Source organism: Balearica regulorum, chromosome 15 (genome assembly GCF_011004875.1).
Source record: "Balearica regulorum gibbericeps isolate bBalReg1 chromosome 15, bBalReg1.pri, whole genome shotgun sequence".
In the NCBI taxonomy this organism is placed as follows: domain Eukaryota; kingdom Metazoa; phylum Chordata; class Aves; order Gruiformes; family Gruidae; genus Balearica; species Balearica regulorum.
Genome location: NC_046198.1, coordinates 10,893,419 through 10,913,533, shown reverse-complemented (window position 1 = coordinate 10,913,533; position 20,115 = coordinate 10,893,419). Strand labels below are relative to the sequence as shown.

The following is a 20,115-nucleotide window of genomic DNA, read 5'->3' as shown; positions in this document are numbered from 1 at the left end:
TGAGCTGCATTTTTTGTGGATGGACAGCTTCTATTGAAGGACTTCTCAGAAAAATGCCGTAGCTTAGTGTTTCTGTAGTAGCTTTTCATGTAGACTTGTACAGCCACAAGAGTGATCTTTAAATTCTTGGTGGCAATAAAAAAGTGCGAGAAGTGCACATTAAGTGGCAATGCTCATCATCTAATGAAGGCAACAAAATGATGCAATCAGTGTGAAGAAAACCTTTTCCTTGCATTAAATACACCTTTATTGTGCCATTCCTGCTATAAAAGTAGCAACATAAGAAAAACTTGCATGCCTGCCAGCTTGCAGCCATGATTGCAAGGCTCTCCTCTGCCCGTGGGGTTCACTGTGTCAGATCAGATCAGTTATCGGTCAGGATAAAAGCAGAGGGAGAGTTCATCCCTTGTTAGGCTCAGTGGGTTATAGCAAGAGCTGTGGCTTGCACTGCGTAGGTATCTCTTCCATCAAGTGCTTCATCTGATTTTGGTTTCTAAGGTCTTACACCCTTCAGTGGCAGCTGGTCCCAAGCTTTTTGTGCTTCAGCAGCTTTGCAGCTTCAGGCAAAGGCTGTGCTCTCCTGCCTGCCCAAGCACTGGGAGGAAAGCAAAGGGGTTTCTGTGGAGGAGTAGGGATCTGCAGGAGAAACCTTCCTGCTCCGGGTGCTTCTGTAATGTCTTGCTGCAGCCCAGTCTGAAATGTGTGCATGCACTGTTTAGCAGCATCTTTCATCTCTGGCTGCTTCTACACCTTTGCTTAAATTTTAAGGAAGCTAAGAAGTGTAGTAAAGTAGTAATGCTGCTAAGGAGGGATTTATCTGCTTTTGCAGAAGATTCTTGCTCTGTGCTTCTTCCCAGTTCCTGGAACCACGATCCCACCTGCACTTCGGCAGAGGAGAAGCAGGCAGGCAGGCAGTGATATCACGCTCTCAGGGTAAATTAGGGCTGAGATTAGAATGCCCAGCTCTCCTAGCCTACTTCAGAGATGGATGTAGTCATTGCAAATGCAATTTTCTCTATAGTTTGTTCGTGGCTTATCGCTGCCTCGTCAGCAGGTCCTGGTGGGGCTTGGTGGGTTTATTGCCTGCAGCCACATCACAGCCAGGGCTGCTCAGGCTGGCGTCTGTCTGCTCCCTCCTCTGACTCTCTGGGGATTCAGGAAGGGCAGGGTGGCATTTACTTTCCCCTGTGTTTTTGTGGAACAGGGCTGGGTTCTCGCCACTGTGGGAGCACTCAAATGTGGGATGTGCCACCCCACAGCATAGGTTGGTTGAATAGGCTTCCAGACCCCAGTTTTCCATTACTCCCCTTGCTATAGCCCATTTCAGACACTACAGCTGCATTTCACGCACTGCTGTCCTTTCCTCCTCCGCTCTGCAGCACATGGAGCAGCTGGAGGAGCTCAGCCTCGAGGGAGTGAAAGCATTTCCACCACATCCTTCCCTGTGCATGGGCAGGGCTGGGAGGAAAGGCTGGTGGGAGTTATCCCACGCTGTCTTCATTGCTTTTCTCAGAACTTCAACATCCCCATGTACCCACTTTGGAGGAAAGAGCAGGTGTCGTTTGGGTGGTGCAGTACTGGGATTCCCTGTTTTTCCAGCCTTGGGAACTCAGTCTTGTTTTGAAACCTGCACCCTTGCATCAACAGCACATAGTTTGTCCTTTGTGATATATAATAGAGGGACAAAACTGCCTCAGTCTTGCTAATTCCTTTCTTCTCCTTCATCTGTAATGCTGGTGTAGCAGTAGGAAGTTGCAAGAACAGTGCTGAATAAACCGTACAGCAGGTCTCTGTTCCTCCTGGGAACGAACGTTTAGCCACCACACGGTGTAATGGTCCACTTTGGACTGGATCACCTTTAAAGGTCCCTTCCAACCCAAACTATTCTATGATTCTATGAATTTAACTGTTACTGGTCTCTTTTATTGCTGCGCTGTGTTTTATCAAGCTGCTGCTGTTGTCTTCTGGGTCCAGATGCTTCTTCCTTCCCCTCTGATCACCTCTCTCCTTTCTTGCAGCCTGACCTGCTGAACTTCAAGAAGGGCTGGTTGACAAAGCAGTACGAGGACGGGCAGGTGAGTCCAGGGGAAGCTCTACCCTTCGTGTCAGTCTTCGGTGCCGCAGTTGGTCCCAGTTTCTGGCAGCTGACACCCACTCCAACATCCCGGTGTGGTGCAGGCTGTGCATGGGGCTGCTCTTGGCACTGACGAAACCCCGATGTCCTCGCAGGGTAGATCAGTATTGGGCCATGCTCCAGATGGGAGAAACCAGAGTTAGGTGCTTGGGCAGAGCAGCAACAGGGAATTTGTACAGCTCTGGAGCCAGGCAGCAGTGGTTGTGTGCGAGCCCTGTGCAAACGATGTTTGTCTTGGAGCAGGAATAGCTGGTGCTCTGTTCTAGGGAGGTTTCAAAGCCGCACAGCTGGATATCGTGTTGTGGGTTTCTAGGGAGTCAGGGCAGCTTGGATAACAGCACTGGTTTCGTGTTCCTGTTCTCTATTAGTCTCATCTCCCTTGCGACACAGCAACCTCTTTGGCGTCAGATAATGAGGCTCAGATAAGGTCTCCTGAGTGCCAGGGAAATGGCAAGGCCAAGAAATAAATACCTCTGAGCTGGCACTGAGGGAAGCAGCCCCTGCCGCTTTCCTCCTGTCCATTCCCGGAGGGATGCAGGATGTGCTGCTCTATCCAAGCATTAGGGATGGGCACTGATGCCGATGTGGCATGGGTGCCCTGGCTGTTTGCAAACCGCCCCTTCCCTGGATTGCCTTCCCTGCTGCTCAGCCCATTGAGGGAAAATGAGGATGACTCGCCCGCAGCTGTGAGCACCATGGCCCGGACTCCACTGCAGGTACCCGCTGGTGCCTTGGGCCGTGGGGCCAAGGGCAGGTCTGTAGGCAGCCAGAGGGGCAATGAGCTGCTGGAGCGAGTGCTTTATTAACTGAAAGCTGCTTTGGATAAGCCTGTGCCTTGCTGGGAGTGTGCAGAAGGCATATTTGTATAGAGCAAGGGCCAGGAATAGGCTCCAACTCAGTTTCTAGGTACTGCAGATAAAACGTGAATGTTTTACTGCTTTTTGGTTTTGTTTTTTCTTTAAAAGTCCCTCCAAGGCTTTCAGTGCAGCCACTAAAAGCATTGTCTTGCCAGCAGAGCTAATGGGGAAGGCTTCGTCTGCCCCTGTGGCTCTCGCGGTGTTTCACCATCACATGCAGGATTGGTGCCGCTGAGGGTCCGGCACTCTGCCAGTGCAGCGGTGCTGGGGAAATTGGGATCCTGGCAGTGCAAGCCATCGCAGTGTCCCTTGCGTTGCTGCCTGTTCAGGTGTCCACCCTGGGAGGGCCTCTCTGTGAAGCTGGGTGTGGAGCTGGGAGGGGAGATGCTCTGAGCTGCCTTTCTGCGGGATGTCTCTGCCGGGTGACCTGTGACAAGCTGCCTGAGCTCCACTGGTGGGGAAGGAGCAGGATTGTAACTGCCCTGTCTTGGTTGTTTCCTAGTGGAAGAAGCACTGGTTTGTGCTGACCGACCAGAGCCTGAGATACTACCGGGATTCGGTGGCGGAGGAGGTAAGTGTCTTCCCCATCGGTATTCAGCCCATCGCTCTGCGTCCAAGTGAGCCCCAAGTGCTCCCAAACTGACCTCGGGCAGGTGGTCTTCCCCAATGCCGAGGTCCTGGAGCATCAATTGCTCTTTGCAGCTTTGTGCTTCTCAAGGAACCAGCCACATGCCTCCCCATGAGCCCACCGCAGTTTGGGGTTGCAAAGCCTTACATCTTATTTTACCTCTTCCCTCTCCAGGCAGCTGACCTAGATGGAGAAATCGATTTATCAACATGCTATGATGTTACTGAGTACCCAGTTCAGCGAAACTACGGTTTCCAGATCCACGTAAGGAAAATGTGGGGAGGAGGAAGAGTCTGGCTGCGGGGCGGCCGTTGGGGTTGCTCATGGTGTGCCGCTGCTCGGGGATGCTCGTCCGTAGCAAGGGAAAGATCTGCCCCAAACACCTAAGAGAGGTCACGCTGCATCCCCTGCCGTGGTCCAGAGAGCTACGGCCTTAGGTTTGAGAGACAGTTTTTTGGTTCACAAAAGATGGAGGGGGAAACGGAAGGGTTTTTTCTCAGCCCTAGAGTCTCAGCTACGGCAAAACTAGCCCGATTGCTGAGAAACACTAATTCCCACCGTGAGTGTGCTGGGGGATGGAGGGGCTGGGTGCAGCCTCTGCGCAGCCAGTGAGCAGTGCGCCGGTGCTGGGTGCTCAGGGCTGGGTGCAGGGTGGTGCTGGGGGAGTGGGAAGGTGCCAGTGGGTGCAATCAGCCGCTCTGAGCCGATCCTCCTCTCTCTGTAGACGAAGGAAGGAGAGTTCACCCTCTCTGCCATGACGTCGGGCATTCGCCGCAACTGGATCCAGACCATCATGAAGCACGTTCGCCCCACCACTGCTCCTGATGTAACAAGGTAAAGGGGGGAGTTTAACAGCCCCTGTGGTTGTCTGGTTTGCTATGCAGGAGTAACTGTTACTTTATCCTCTTTCTTTCCTCTTCCTGAGCCTGTCCGTTCCTGTCCGTTCCTGGAAGCTGTGGCTCTTTCTCACATCCCTCTCTCTGGGCTTAATTTGGATACGCTTTGTGGGGATGCTGATATGCTGAGTTACTCTTATGTGTGCAGATTTCAAAGAGGGTTGAAAATGTGGCTTTAATTTGTGCATAGGAATATGAAATACTGTTCCTATACCAAGGCTCCTCTGGATTCCCACCAGGTATTGTGAAACCACTTGGATTCAGTTGTGCTGGGTTCCCCCTTTCCTCTGGCTACTGTTCAGCACGAGCTGCCCATCCCCTCTGCGGGTCACGGCAGCACGAGCCCAGGGTTCAATTTAGAAGCTGTTTGGCTCTGATACGTTTTAAACTCCAGCCAGAGAATTGTCTTCCCTCCTCTTTTGATCTTCCAGATAGCTGCCGCAGCTCCTTCCCCTTACGTGTTAGTAATGCTTGCGTCTCCTTCTGCCGTCAGTGCCAGAGGAAGGGACCCCCCCGCTTCACAGAGTACTTTCTGTGAGCGCTTGCAGCTGCGGGTAAAGGGTGTTTGACCTCCTCACAGCTAACCGCGCCAGCCACACTTGTATGGGCCACCTCTTACAGGCTTCGTGGACACGGCCGCACCATTAACTCCGTCTCCTGTCCTTACTGTAGCTGCAACAAGCAGGTTTTTGCCAGGTTTGTCCCCGTATTGATGGAATGGCTCTTCTCACCTGGTGCTGTTGACCTGGAGATGCTCCAGCCTCTCCTTCCCTATCCCGCTTGGCACTCGGCCACCATTTCCCAGCCCTGCCCGAGCTCTGGTGGATCTCGCGGGGGTCTCGGGGAAGCCGCCTCTCTCCTCACTCCTGTATATGTTTGATTTCCATGCAATCCCAGGAAAAACTTCTCTTTGAAACTATCCGTGCTGAAGCCCAGGTTGGAAAACTGTGTTCTCTCCTGTATTAACGTTTTGTGGTTTGTATATCTCGTGATTCACTGCATGCTCCTCCTTTTCTGCACCTCGGATGGGAAGTCCTGCAGTTTCCATTTATTTTTCTTTCTTTTCTTTTTTTTTCCCTTTTTTTTCCCTTAAATAAAAGCCAGAGAGAAGGGAAGAAGCAACCTGCTCTTGACACTTGATTTCCCCACACTGGTATCTTCCGATGTGACTAGATATGAAGATGAAGACCAAGGAAAGTTGAGGGGACCTCTCTGCCTTTAAAGACCCAGATATATTTATAGCCTAACAGGTTACTGCAGCACGATAGTCCTGTGCTCTGCTTCTGCTCTGAGCCCACGTGAAGTGGTTTGACTTGGTTTACCCCAGTGAGAGGGTCCAAGCACAGGTACCAGTTGGGCAGTAACTTGTTATGCTGCATAAATAGACCGCGAATCTCCATCTTGAGCTGGGGAAAAGGGAGTTATAGGTGCACTTCTGTTGTTTTCCACCAAGCTAGTTTCGGATAGGGTAGAGTCAACATTGCTGGGAAGTTGTTGCTGTGAGCTGAGGGGCTGTGCCACGCGTGAAGGGGGCTGTGTTCACCCAGTGCCTGCTCGCAAGCCCTTTGCCACGTGTGTGGGTATCCCAGCCCATCCTGCCTGGCTTCGGGCACGCCATTCACATCCGCACCCAGGGAGCGGCTTGTGGACAGGGCTGTTGGAAAGCCAAAGGACAGGCTGCCAAAGGCTCATCATGGAGAGGTGGCAACCGTCTGCACAGTGCAGCCAGGGTGCGAGAGGGACGTTAGTCTGGATGCTCGGCTCTGCTGGGAGGGTGGCAGTGTTCACCCTGTCCCTGGGGCTGATCCGACTCCGCACGCTCCTGCAGCCATCTGCCACATCTTGTTAACCTGCCGCCAGGTCTCCACCAAGCCAAACACACGTTTTCTTGATTACTCAAGTCCTAATTACTGTTTATATTGCTCCATGTGTCAGCATCTGGGGAGGGGGGCAACTGCTACACCGCTCCCTGCCCTCAGCAGTGCCCTGCAATCTGTAGAGGCACTAATTACACTCTGCTAACGACCATGCAGATATACCCACAAGAAAGAAGGTGGCCATTTCAGCACTGGGTCCTTGTTCAGCTCCCAGCCCTGGTGAGGCTGAGTTCCCCAGTGACCCCCCAGTTCCCTGCAGCCTTCGCATCCTTGCACACTGTGGCAGCATGCTCAGCTCACAACTTGCACCACTCCCACAGCCACCTGTATTAAAAACTTTTTGTTTTGACCTATAAATACCATTGAGAGGCAAAGACCCCCTTCCTCTCCCATGCGATGTGAATTAATTTGCCTGGGATGGAGGAGATGTGAAATGTTTGAGCAGAATTAATAGCCATGGGGCACTTGCGGGAGACAAGAAACTTTCGGTCAGTCTTCTGAGTCTCTTAACTCAGTTCCCAGTGGCCATCCCTCCGCTTCCTGAAACACATGCCATATCCTTTGGAAAGAAGCAGAGAATAAATGAGCTTATGAGAAATGTCACCTCTAGAAATGCCGAGATTCTTCCACGTGGTATTTAGAGCAGCATAATTTCTGTCTCTCAGCAATGTCTGAGGGGCCCCAGGACCCCCTTTTTTCCCTTGCGCTCTTCTCCATTTTAAGACTCCATCTCATCTCTGCTTTACTTATTTAAAATGCAGCTGTAATCACTAACTGACTCCAGATTGAGTGCCTGGCTTTGGAGTCATGCAATATCTCCTAATGATTGAGGAGCGAGGAGGTTTCATTGTGGTGCCTTTTGGGTTTATTTTATTAGCTGCAAGTGACAGAGCTGAAGAAGGAATTATCTCCGAGCTGGTTTTAGCCTGTAACTGCCAGAGTTTCTTGAAACCCAGCTCTACTGAGCCTGTGGTTTGATCGTGGATGAAAATGCATCGGAAGATGAAAGTGCATCGGAAGATACTAGCCCCGGACCCATGCAGAGTCATCTCTTCTGCTCCATTCTTTGTTTTGGGCACATGCACATACATGAGGTTGCTGGCTGCGGGAGCTGGGGTGTGTTACCAAGGTGGGAGGAGAAGCCATGCTGCTGCTCCCTCCCAGTCACGGCAGTTTCGGTGCATGCGGTCCCGTGGATCAGAGCCCCGTTAGTGGTGGTTTGCCTGCAGGAAAGGGCCTGTGGAGCTGCTTTTCAGCTCTTCCCACTGCGCCCTTCCAGAAAGCTTGTCGAGGCTGTGCTGGTGGCTGGAGCCCGGGGGGGATGCTGCAGTTGTACTGGAACGGGGGAGAGCCAGGAGTCAGCCTGAGCAGCAGGGCTGTGCCTCCCGGGGGCATCTCGGGGGCTTCTGAGAGCAAAGAGGTTTCAGCAAATGCCTGCCACTCCCTCGGGACAGGCTTCCTCTGCAAACTTAGCATACTGCTATTTTCTTTTTTAATTTTGATTTGCATGTTACCAGGCTGGCATGTCTACATTTAATAAGCTAATACTGCATTATGGATTATCCATAGGTTGGGTACGGTATTGCCTTCCCCTGTTAACTTTCCCTGCTTGACGAGTATGTCTCCCCCCTCAACCCACCGCCCTGTAACTCAACACTAAAAACCATTCCTTGCTTGAGAAATCGGCATTTTCAGCGACTTCCATGGTGTGTTGAATAACTCTTGCTCTCCTTGCTGCACTGACAACTGCACATACGGCGTGCAGCCCCCGTGCCGCAAGGCTGGTTTCCCCAGGGGAGATCTGTGCCTTCAATGCAGACAGTAGCACGGAGAAGTTTTCGACCCATTAGTACCCTGACTTTGCCAAGCTTGAGGAAAACCATCCCCCTGTTACCCAAGACCTCTGGGACCTGCTCTGTGCTTCTCTGCGCCACAGCTCTGAAGCCAGACTGACTTTGGTGGGACTGGTGGCCATCCTCCCCGCAAGCACGTGACTATGGCCGCGTCGACCGGCATGTGTGCATGGAGCCCCGCAGCCGGGGAGGCGGGCGGCCAGCCAGCTGGTGGGCGCCGAAGGAGCTTTTGAAGCCTCTTCCCCACTTAGCAGGACGGTTCGGGGTCACTGCCTCAGCTGTGGGCTGCTGCTGGGTCATGGTTGCCGGCCCTGGGGCGGCTTCTGAGGAGGAGCGAGGTTGGGATCGGCCGCTCTCTAGGGGCGGGGGGGTGCCCAGGAGCAGCCGGCGCCGCTTGCACCAAGGCTTTGCACACCAGCGTGACCCCGGGGAAGGGCAGTGGTGGCTCCTGTGCCTGAGAGGCACCGGGAGACGGAGGGGCAGGGGAGCACCCACGTGGCATTGGCTTGGGCTTCCAGCAGCCCCTTTCCACCCGGCTCTTTGAGACATGCATGGGAGCGCCTGGCCGTTTCGAGCACCCACTGATGCTTTCCTTCACTCTCTCTCTGTCCTTGCAGCTCCCTGCCGGAAGAGAAAAACAAAACAAGCTCTTCCTTCGAGACTGGTCCAAAGCCGAGTGAGAAGCCGGACATGGAGCAAGCTGAGCTGGACCAGGAGCAGAAGCGGAGCCGTGCCCGGGAGCGCCGGCGAGAAGGACGGTCCAAGACCTTTGACTGGGCTGAATTTCGCCCCATCCAGCAAGCCCTGGCACAGGAGCGTGCAAACGCTGCAGACTCCTCCAAGAGTGGCTCTACCGCCTTTCCCAGGGATGCCGGTGCCACCGACGCTGACCCAGGAGAGCTGGAGCGGGAGCGGGCCCGGCGGCGGGAGGAGCGGCGTAAGCGCTTCGAGATGATCGATACTGTGGACGGGGCAGGGTCAGAAGAGGCGCTAAGGATGGAGGTGGACCGGATCCTGCCTGTTCCGGCGGACATCAAACCGCAGAACGTCCATGTGGAGATCGAGCAGCGCTGGCACCAGGTGGAGACCACCCCGCTGCGGGAGGAGAAGCAGATCCCCATCGCGCCTCTGCACCTCACCCACACCGAGGACCGGGATGAGGGGCTGACAAAGCAGCATTTGACCACGCTGCTGGAGAAGGAGGTAAAGCGGGGTGCGTGGGGTGCAGGCTGCTTGCCAAAATGGCCTTCAGGCCACTGCAGGGACTGTAGGAAGCCTGAGCAAGGCTTAAAAAAGCTACATTTATTCCTACTTCATAATAGCAACGAGTGGGGATGCTGTAGGGTCCCCTGGGGAGCTGGCAGGGCACAGAGCCGTGTCCGTTCCCGTACAATTCTGCCGGCAGCTTTCATGTTCCCACGGCTGCAGAAGGGGCTAGTCTTGCAAGGGTGGTATTTCGTTACCCCCTCCCATTTAACGCAGCCTACACTTTTGTTGGTTGTTAACCAGCCTGCCTCTGATAAGATGGGTACAATTGATGTTTATTAACCAGACTCTAAATTGAAGCTCATAATTCTGTGTGCCTGTGCAGCTGTAGAGATTTGTGTCTGCAATTATGTCTACAAAACTATAATCTAGCTTGAATTACAGCGCACACTACAAAGGTTCCCTTTTTGTGGAGCCTACATCAAGCAATCACAATTTCAGGAAAAGAAAGGTGGAGACTCGGCTCACTTGGAAGAGGTCCATGCCTGGGATAACAAAGGTTGTTGTTAGTTGGGATTAAGGTGTATTAGCAGGAATGAAAGGGGTGCAGGCATGGAGTAACCAGGAGTATTGCCAGTCCGAACCGGGCTGGGATTTGCCTGGGTCATGCCTGGCACGAGCTGGTGCCGTTCATCCTTCACCGCAGTGAGCTTTACGAATTAAACTAATGCGTAACTTAGTTCTTTCAGGGGGGAGGGATTTTGCCTGGCAAAATGAAATCCAGATCCCAGAGCAGAGCAAAGCAGCGGTGCCATCAAAAGCCCCGTTCATTCTGCTCTATGTCCCCTCCGAGCCGCTTGCTCCTTATGGCTGACCCCCTGCCCACTCCCGGGATGCTGTCTCTGTTCGTGTCTCTCCAGCTGGAGCAGAAGCAGAAGGAGGCCTTGGAGCTCCTGGAGCAGAACCGGCACCTGCAGGACCAGCTGAAAGTGGCACTGGGCCGGGAGCAGAGCGCCCGTGAGGGCTACGTGTTGCAGGTAGGAGCGTGGGGAGGAGAGAGAAATCCGTTTTACTCTGTGCCCAAGGGGGACCCTGGTGGGCTTCAGTCCAGGGTGTTTGTGTGTCAACATCCTGGTTGACGCAGGGATGTGCACCACTGAGGATGCTCCAAGAGATTTGACCTTATTGCAAATATTGCTAATTCTGTAGCCTTACAGGATCATCTGCTTGACAAAACCTCTCCAACCCCTACTATTCTGTGATTCTGTGATTCTGGGATGCAGTAGACAGAAGATAGCATTACCTACAGGTGTCCCCAAGGGAAAACAAAACACAGCCATGGTAGGCAGATGGAACCTCAGCGAAGTCCAGCTCTGATCCATTCCACGCTGTGTTTGCCTATGCAACAGCTGTTTCCCCCTTTCTGTGCCTCAGGTATTCCCCTCCGGCAGCGGGGTGCACACAAGGCTTTCTAAGCACCTTGTAGCCCAGCAGTTGCTCCTGGCCAGAGAGTCTGTGTGGCGGTTGCATGGGCAAACACAGCACACGCAGGTGTATCATCTCCCGGGCCCGCTCCCCACAGCCAGAGTGGGATTTGCACCGGGACGACCTGTTGTCTTGAATCACTTTGGTGGTTTCTTCTGTTACAAGATGCCTTTCCTCAGCAAAGCCTAAAAGTGTTTTGGAGGTTCTGGCAAAAAAGACGGGAGAGTCTCTTGGGAAGCCTTTCTTTCCCTCCTCCAAACAAAGTGGACTTTTTCCAGCCCTTCCTCTGGGAGCGTCCATGCCTAGAGGAGCTGTGATGCCTGCAGGGCAGCTTCTGCCTGCTCTCATGGGTCCGTAGTCCTGTTTTGTGCAGGGGAAGCATTTTCACCTACTCAAATCTACTTGGCCAAACTGGCTCTGGATTGAAGTGGCCGTGTGTGGGCCGCACGCTGCTCTCCCGTGGCAGCAAACCCGGTGTTGACGCTGAACCTTGCGTCCTTATTTCTCACAGAAGAAATTTCCCCTGAAGAAGTTGCACAGGCAGTGGAGCTAGTGCAGGCAGGGGGGCATCTTGCCTTCCTTGCTGGTGATCTCCTTGGAGGAGTTATTCATGCATTTGTTTCTGGACTCCCTGAGCTGACAGTGCTTGCTTGGAGGAGTTCCATTTTCACTTGGCAGTGTTGGAAGAGTAACTAACTCCCATTTCCCAGGGGCAAAGGCATCCGACCTCCCTTTGCCTGGAGCCCAGAAAAATCAGCGAATGGGGCTAAAAGCTGGATGCTGAATCCACTGTCAGATTGGCCGTGTTGAGGTTGGCCATAGCGCCTCGATACAAGGAAGGGGGGGGGGCAAGAGGTGAAGTCTGCAGAAGGGCTGAGCAAATCATCACTGCAGTAAGAAATGACCCAAACTTTGACCTAGAAGTTGGAGAGGGTTTTTGGAAGGGTTGGAGGACTTTGCTTGGATTAAAGTCCTGCGGCAGAAGGGAGTAACCCCCTCAAACCCTGCTGGGGTGAAGGGAGTGAAATCACTGGGGGGCCGGTTCTGCAGCCCCAGCCTGCGGGCAAACGTCACAGCCTTTTTTTGGATGGACTATCTGAATTTCATGTGCCCCCCGCTTCCATCACGCCTAATTTTGCAGAGGTTCCTGCATTGTCTGTGGGGAGGGATGATGGAGGAGCCTGACTGCTGCCACCCATCCCTGCTGAGCTGCCTGGGGGGGCACCAACCCCTCCTTGGCAGCATGACCAGCCCCATATGGACCCCCAAGCACTGTCCTGGTACATGACGCTGCACATTTCATAAGGCAGCTGCTGAGATACGCCCCCCTGATGCATGTGCCGTGCACCGAAGCCTCTCCGGCTCGTGTAACCCCTCTCTCGCTCTGAGCTTCCTCGGGACAGGGCATCCCAACTTTGAACCCTACTGGGAAAAACAGCGGGGGCTCCTGCTCCTTGCAAACAGACCAGAGATGTCCCCCGGCTCTGGTTGCGGCGGGTGGGAGGGGTCACGTACTAACCTGTCCCGGGCGGATGTTCTTGCATGTTTTTGGTGTAAAGCATGAAATTTAACTTAACATAACTGAGTGTCACATCTGTGGGCTTTCCTTATCAGCAACCAGAGTACAGCAAGGCAGGCCAAATTCCTAGGCTTAACGCTGTGCTTCTCTCGCCTCTTCCTGTCTGTGTATTTTTTTTAAAGATACATAATTTCTGTTGCCTTTTGCATGACTCTCTCTGTGAGTTTTCTCTTTGCATGCTACATTGCTTTGGTTTGAACCTCACAAAGGTTGGTTTCTTTTATTTTACATCCTCATCACACCTTTTCCCTCCCTTCACTTGTCGGGCTTTTTATTTTGTCCTTTGTTTCTTTATTTTGCAGGTTAGAGAAATTAGATCCTCCCTAGCCTTAAACTTTAGCATAACAACATCTCTTTAATGCGATGAGCAGCCACTAAGTCCTGTTTGGCAGTCACAGAAATGACATCGCCACGCCGGCTGTCCTGTCTCCCTGCGTTTGGGTGGGATGTGATGTCATTTGCTGTCACCTCATTTTCTGTTGTTGCTTTTGGTCGGTAGGACTGTGTTACCTGAACTGTGCACTTTTTGTTTCACAACAAAACAACAAACATGCTAAAAACGCAGTTCCTTTCTTGTCAACCTGTTCCCATCCCCTCCTCCTTCTCACCCTTCCCATTTTTTCACTTGTTTGTCTGTCTCTGTTTTACTGCTGGTGTTTCTTTTTCATTGTTTTTTGGTTCTGTTTGATTTTGGGTTTTGGTTTTTTTTCCTTTTAGCCTGTTACTGTACAGCTGTTTCGATGTTGTGGTTCGTGTTTTCTGTTACTGGAAAGCAGTTGTCGCTCATTCAAAAAAGAAAAAAAAAAAGTTGGTTAAAACAAACAAAAAAATTGTGCCAAGAGCAAATCATCCCAATTGGAGCATGTGGGTAGCAGCCAAATAGCTGCGACGAGCTTTTCCGTGGCCTGCCTGGCCAGAGGTGTGACACTCAGAAGGGAGAGCCAAGAGTGTTACTAATCTAGTATTTAATCAATTTTTTTAAGACCGAGGTGGCCGCCTCGCCATCAGGTGCCTGGCAGAGGCTCCACAAAGTCAACCAAGACCTCCAAAGCGAGCTGGAAGCCCAATGCCAGCGTCAAGAGCTGATCAATCAACAGATTCAGTCGCTGAAGCGCAGCTACGCCGAGGCCAAGGACGTGATTCGGCACCACGAAGCTGAGATTCAGAGCCTGCAGGCGAGGCTCAGTAATGCAGCAGCTGAGCTCTCCATCAAGGAGCAGACCCTGGCCAAGCTCAAGAGCGACCTGAGGAGCGAAAAAGAGAAAGCCAAAGAGCAGCTGGAGGAGTGGCAGCACGGCGAGGCTGCACTCAGCTCCCAGCTGAAGGCCAGCGAGCAGAAGCTGAAGAGCGCAGAGGCTCTGCTCCTGGAGAAGACCCAGGAGCTGCGGGACCTGGAGATGCAGCAGGCTTTGCAGAGGGACCATCAGAAGGAGGTGCAGCGGCTCCAAGACAGGATTGCAGACCTGAGCAGGCAGCTGAACGCTAGCGAGCAAGCACGGATCCTCATGGAGGAGAAGCTGCAGAAGAATTACGAGGCTTTGCTGGAGAGCTGCGAGAGGGAAAAGCAGGTTTTAATACGGAGTTTGAAGGAGGTAGAGGATAAGGCCAATGAGTATGAGAACCAGCTGCAAAATAACGAGCAGCAAATGGAGATTCTGCAGAAGGAGAAGCTGAGTGCAAAGTTCGAAGGCAGCGAGCTTGTCCACCAGCTGGAGGAGCAGCTGGTGATGAAGGAGGCCAGCATCCAGAAACTCGCAGAGCACATCAAGGAACTCGAAAGAGAGAGAGATCAGCTCAAATGTCGTTTCCACGAGCTCATGAATCAGGTTGCCGAGTCAGATAACGAAGTTGCAAAGCTGCAAGCAAAGCTGAAAATGGAAGAAACCAACTACCACAATCTGGAGCAATCGTTCGAGGAGGTGTCAGATCAGTTCCAGGGTGTGCAGAAGGTGCTGAAAGAAAAAGAAGAAGAGCTGAGACATGTTAAGGAAATGCACTTGAGAATTGTGGAGAAGAAAGATCAAGATCTCAGTGAGGCTTTGGTTAAAATGGTTGCTTTAGATAGCAGTTTAGAGGAGACTAAAGTAAAGCTAAAGGCCAAGGAGGAGGCTTTAAAGAAATTAGCTAGTGTAGGCACAGGTCCAAGCGCTGAGGAGGTGGAAGACCTTGGCCCTAATCTCGAGGCTGATGAAAGTCACCCATCCCAACTGGGGCAGCCTCTGCAAACTCAGGATATCCTCCCAGCTCTGACTTATGCACTGAAGGAGGAGGAGGAGGTTCTTGAGACCAACCAGAGGCAAGCAGAGGAATTTGGCTCCCCATCCACAGCTGTAGAACTCCAGGACCAAGAGTTAGTTCAGAAAGCCTTAGCAAAGCCTGAGGTAGGAATCATGGGGGCCAAGAGGCAAAGAATCCGTTTCTCGAGCATCCAGTGCCAAAAATACATCCATCCAGATGGATCGGAGAAAAACTGGACAAGCAGTACCTCTTCAGACACGAGCCAAGACAGATCGCTGTCTGAAGAAAGCATGTCATCAGAGCCAGCTCTTGGTTACCCATCATCAGGGACAAGCGACTCTGAGACCTACCTCTCAATCATCCATTCCCTGGAAACCAAACTTTATATTACAGAGGAAAAACTCAAAGATGTAACGATGAAGCTTGAAAGCCAGCACGGCCATAATCAGGAGACGCTCATTGCCCTCCACCATCAGTGGGCCAGCACAGAGTCTCAGCTGCGGGAACAACTTCAGACCAGCTTATCCCAAGTCAGTGCTTTGATCTCACAGCTGGAGAGTGAGAGGCAGGAAAAGTTCAAGCTCATAGAAAATCATGTTAGTGAGCTGGGAGGTTTCCAAATGAAAAATGATCAAGCGCTGACTTGCTTAGAGAAGTGCAGGGAGCAACTAAGATCTTTGCCCAAATCAGACAAGGAAAAAGAGGGTGATTTGTTCCTTGTTACTCTGTCCAGCATGGAAACAACCTTATCAAACGCAATCCAAGCCTTGAGAGGGGCGCCAGTCCCGTCGGAGTATCAGCGGAGTGAAAGCCTTATCGTGGAAAGCCCCACTCCAGAAGAAGGGTTTTTGGGAGAAGAAGAGCATGTCTCCAAGGAGCAGCGAGTTGAAATGTTTGATGCTGGCCAGCTGAGATGGCTTTCTGAGAGAGTGGCATTTGAGGCCTCTCTCATCAGCCAAATAGCAGAGTCTTTGAAAAATGCAAGCTCTGAGATATCTCAGCTTCTGAGAGAGATCCAGGGAACAGCCGAGGCGGTTTTGTTGGAGCCGGCAAATATTTCTCATACAGCAGTTGACTTGGCCAGCATCCTATCTAAGAAGCTGCTGCTGGAAGGGGAGTTCTGGAGCCAGGTGGAGGAGCTCAGAGTGCACTTGAGCACCAGAGAAGGAGAAGCCGAGGGCAAAACAGAAACAACAGGCTTGGGCTTTTCTCCATGTTTTCTCAGTGCTGTAGCAGATGCTACCTTGATTAAGGCAGAACTTGGGTTTGTCGCACAGAAAATGAGAGAATCTTTTCATCAGAGATTAAAAACAATTGAAGAAGACCTTCATAATACCAAAACAGCTCTCCAGCAGCACAAATGCATGTTGGAGGAGATCATCAAAGCGTACAGGACTCCTGATTTTGACAGAGTTATGCACCAGATTTCTGAAGCACTTGAAATTCAAAAAGATGCTTCAGAAAGAACCCAGATCTCCTGGGACGGGAGCCATCTCCAAATGGTGCCGTGTCAGGAATTAGCCAAGGTGGAGGAGATTGGCAGCCTGCCGGACCGTAGTAGTGAAGCTCTTGTTTCCATTCAGGAGGATCTTGCCCAACAACTAAAGGACAAATCAAATGTTCTGAAGGAAATATCTGTTGCCTTACTCTCTCTGCCTCCTGAGGAGGCAATGAGAGACTGTCAGAAGCTCCTGAAGATATCTCAGAGTCTTTCATATCATTCGTGCATGGGAGACCTTGAACAGTATTCTTCTTTGTTAGTCCAAGATGCAATTGTTCAGGCTCAGGTTTGTTATGCCGCTTGCAAAGTCCGACTGGAGTACGAGAGAGAGCTGAAGTCCTACAAGGAGTCCTTGCAGAGCATGGACGCGCTCTGCCAAGAGCGTGTGAAGACAGTCTCTCTCCTTCGGGATGAGTACGAAGACTTGCTTAGAAAGCAGCAGGGTGAGTATGGCGAGGTGATCGCCATGCTTGAACGGGAGAATGCCGATCTCAAAGCAAAGGTGTCCCAGCTTGACAGTCAGCGAAGGGTCTTGGAGGAAGAGGAACATAAACACAGCAAGAGCTTGAGCGAATTGCAGGGACGGTATGAGGAGGAGATTCGAAACGTGATAGAGCAACTAAACAGGACAGAGGATGCTCTGAAGGCCGAGAGGACGGAGGGCCTCAACCAGCTGGATGCCATCGTCCGCGACAAGCAGAACATGGAGCGGTATCACCTAGAGCAGATGCAAATGCTGGAGGACAAGTTCCAGGCCAAGATCAAGGAGCTGCAGGTCATCCACAGTGAGGAGCTGCAGGCGCTGCAGGAGCACTACAGCCAGAACCTGCAGCGCCTGCAGGAGACCCTCGATGAGTACCAGAGGCAGCACCCGGAGGCGTCCCCCGCGGCAGGCCCGGGCGGTGGGGATACCTGGGTGGGCAGTGAGGTGGGTGACACTGGGCAGGGCCCCAGCAGCGACCTGGACTCCATGCACGGCCTGAGGGAGCGCATCCAGGAGCTGGAGGCCCAGATGAACGTCATGAGGGATGAGCTGGAGAACAAGCATCTGGAGGGGAATGCTTCCACCTTGAGAGAAAAATACCAGAAAGACTTTGAAAACTTAAAGGTCTTGATATGTTTAACGCTTTACACTTTCCACTGCTGAGTGTACAGGAGGGTGTGTTCAGTCCTGGGGTTCGCTTGCCGAACCAAGGGGTGTCCCCCGAAAGAGCCAGCACACTGAAGCAAGCCCCAAAGTGTTAGAAAGGCCTCCGTAAAGCATGGCATTTCCCTTTTCTCCATGCTGGGGTATTCTAAATGCATTGCTGAGGGCTCGGTCTCAGTGGGAGGGTTGGTTATTGGAGGCGGTCTCTGCCTGTAGAGGGAGGGAGGGTTTCCAAGTAGCTTGGTAACTTCACGTTATCCTTCAATATGAAGACTGCGGTGTTTCTTCTCATACCTGAGGCATATGTTTTGTTTGTGACTCCCCTTTAAAAGCATTCCTCAACTCTGTCTTTCCCTGATCAAATCTCCAGTCTGATCAAATCTCCAGTCTGTCTCTGCTGCCCTCAGAAATGTAAGATGAAATGGAAACTTAATGCTCTCAAAATATATGTTCCTGGGAAAAGTAACTGTAAATCGATGCCAAATTCTGTAGCAAAGCACAGCTCCTCTGCAAGGCTGCAGGAGAACCACCCTGGTGTTGCACACCAGCGATTCTTTACACAACAAACAGTGCACAGTTACGGGAAACCCAGGGTAGGTGCAGAAAAAACCAGTGGCAATGAAGTGCCTGCTCCACTGGTCAGAACTGGCTGTAAAACTAGCCTGAGGTGGTACAGCATCTAAAAAAAACCTCTTGGGTTTGGTGTTTTGCATTTGATCAGAGAGCATTTCCAGTTAGGAAGTGGGTTTAGGGCAGTAGAGGACTCCGGCGGCACCCAAGGAGGCTTCCACGTTGAAGGGGCAGGCAGAAGGTCAGTGGCGGAGGCTGGACACAGAGGCCATGCTTTCGTGGAGCAGTCATTCTTCAGAGTCAGCAAAAATGAGGGAGAGCTTGCTTCCAGCTGCGAGGTCATCAGCACACGTTTGGGCTGGGGGTAAAGCATGGCTCAACTCTAGCCAAAAGCTGGTTTTAGCCTGGGGAGAGCAGTAGTTCTGCTGCGTCCCATCAGGGGTGAGTCAGGTGTCCAGGGGAGGGAGAGCTGCTGGAGAGATGGGAAGGAAGCGATGGTGTTCACTGAACGCTATCTCCTCCATCTTAACCTTTAGGAAGGAAAAATCCTTCTTGAATTCCCTGCTCAGGTCAGTGGGACACACAGGTAACGCCTTGTCCTGTGAGCCAGGCACCAAACAAGGACACTTGTACCGGGGGATGCTCTTGCTTTGGAAGAAGCAAAAAGGCCAGAACCAAAATAGAGGCTGAAAAATAACAGCAAGCAATGAACCTGACCTCCCGCCTCTGTTTTCAGCTTTGCTCTGCCAAACTTGCAGTTTGCCTGACGGGAAGGCAAGCAGCACCTTCTGGGCAGAGCAGTCCAGGAGGAGAGCAGAGCAAACCAGCCTGTCTGCACACGTCTGTAGGAAGCAGAGGGACAGACAGCAAAATAGAAACTTCCCTTGGTTAGAAAGTTAACTGGGTGATTGCAAACCTGTCAGATTTTCAGGTTAAAATGTGTTTGATTCTTCTCTTCTGAAGCTGATGGAGAGTGTAACAGCAGTAACAGGAGATACTGGTTTGTACATGTTCAAATGTCTTGGGTTTATAGCAATGCATTTACAATACATTAAATACTGAATCCACAGCCAGACCTATGGAGGAACATTCACCATTTTCATGATGAATGCATTAGAGGTGTAACGAAGAATCCTGCAAGGCTGCTTTGTGCTTCTCCGTAGTCAGCCAAGTTCAGACAGGTTCTGGCGCTGAGTTATGAGTTTCAAAACAAACAAAGGCTGCAAAAATGCAGGATTTAAACTTAAAGGGGAGGAGTAAAAGCACCAGAGCTGAAAATTGGGAATGAGAGTGAGACGGGTTACAGAGCATTAGACAGTGAAGTGATGCTGAAGAGTGTATGTTAGTGTAGGTCAGCGGGTGTTAGACTGTCATGAGCACTTTTGTCACCGTGGGAGTGAATTTGTCCCCCTTCATTTTCCCATGGAGTCCCACTGGCTCCCTAGGTGGCAGTTCTCACTTCCCGTGGAAAGCATGAGTGTGAATGAAGAAGAAATCCATTGAAATCGGGAAATAAAGCCAGCCTTTAACGTTAAGAGGGAGGAAAGCCCGGTGTAGTGCTTGGCATCAGGGTTGTCCCCAGATGTCTGGTGGGGCTCGTGCGCTGCGTCCCCAGTGCCTGCCCCTTCCCAGCTTGTGGCTTGAGCCTGCCTGTGGCTTTGCTGTCCTGGTTCTGTCCTGCAGCCTTGTGCCTGTCCAGGATCCTGCTGGAGGCAGGAGCGGGGTCTGTGCCTGGGGCAGGACCCAGCTGGTGACTCCTGAAGTCCCAGAGCGCTGCCCTCATGTCCCTGCCTAAGCTCACTCCTGGTAATTCAATTGGCAAATAACTGCCCATGCAGCATTTGAAGCAATACTTGGTTGGGAATTAAGGTCCTTTTGCTGTCATGAGTCATTTGTTTTCCACCCCAATGGTGGCCACATAAAATCAGGCATTGCGGAAGAGAGCAGAAGGGTCTCAGTAGGCTTTTGTTGTTGTTGTTAACATATATTTGCATTCCCCAATCAGGCCTGACCCCTGAGCTACCCTGTCCTTCCCTTTCACCAGAGCTGTCAGGGATCAAGCTTGACAGGACAAGCTCTGACCTCACGAGGTCTGTCCTCGGCTGGCTCCTCCATGGTCAGGGAGGGAGAAGATCCTCATGATG

At 51.9% G+C, this 20,115-nt stretch overlaps 1 protein-coding gene across 4 annotated transcripts in view; it reads left to right on the top strand.

The window, feature by feature from the left end:
- The window catches only part of MPRIP (myosin phosphatase Rho interacting protein), an 81,198-nt gene that overhangs the window by 52,013 nt on the left and 9,070 nt on the right, over positions 1-20,115 (top strand). For 3 of the 4 annotated variants that reach the window (XM_075768087.1, XM_075768089.1, XM_075768088.1), the window contains exons 10-15: positions 2,019-2,075; positions 3,494-3,562; positions 3,794-3,883; positions 4,344-4,453; positions 8,863-9,448; positions 10,372-10,488. In XM_075768087.1, coding sequence (XP_075624202.1) covers positions 2,019-2,075; positions 3,494-3,562; positions 3,794-3,883; positions 4,344-4,453; positions 8,863-9,448; positions 10,372-10,488 — 1,029 coding nt within the window. Of the gene's footprint in view, positions 1-2,018; positions 2,076-3,493; positions 3,563-3,793; positions 3,884-4,343; positions 4,454-8,862; positions 9,449-10,371; positions 10,489-13,498; positions 17,363-20,115 lie in introns of all 4 variants that reach the window. The other variant, XM_075768090.1, reaches the window with a different exon arrangement.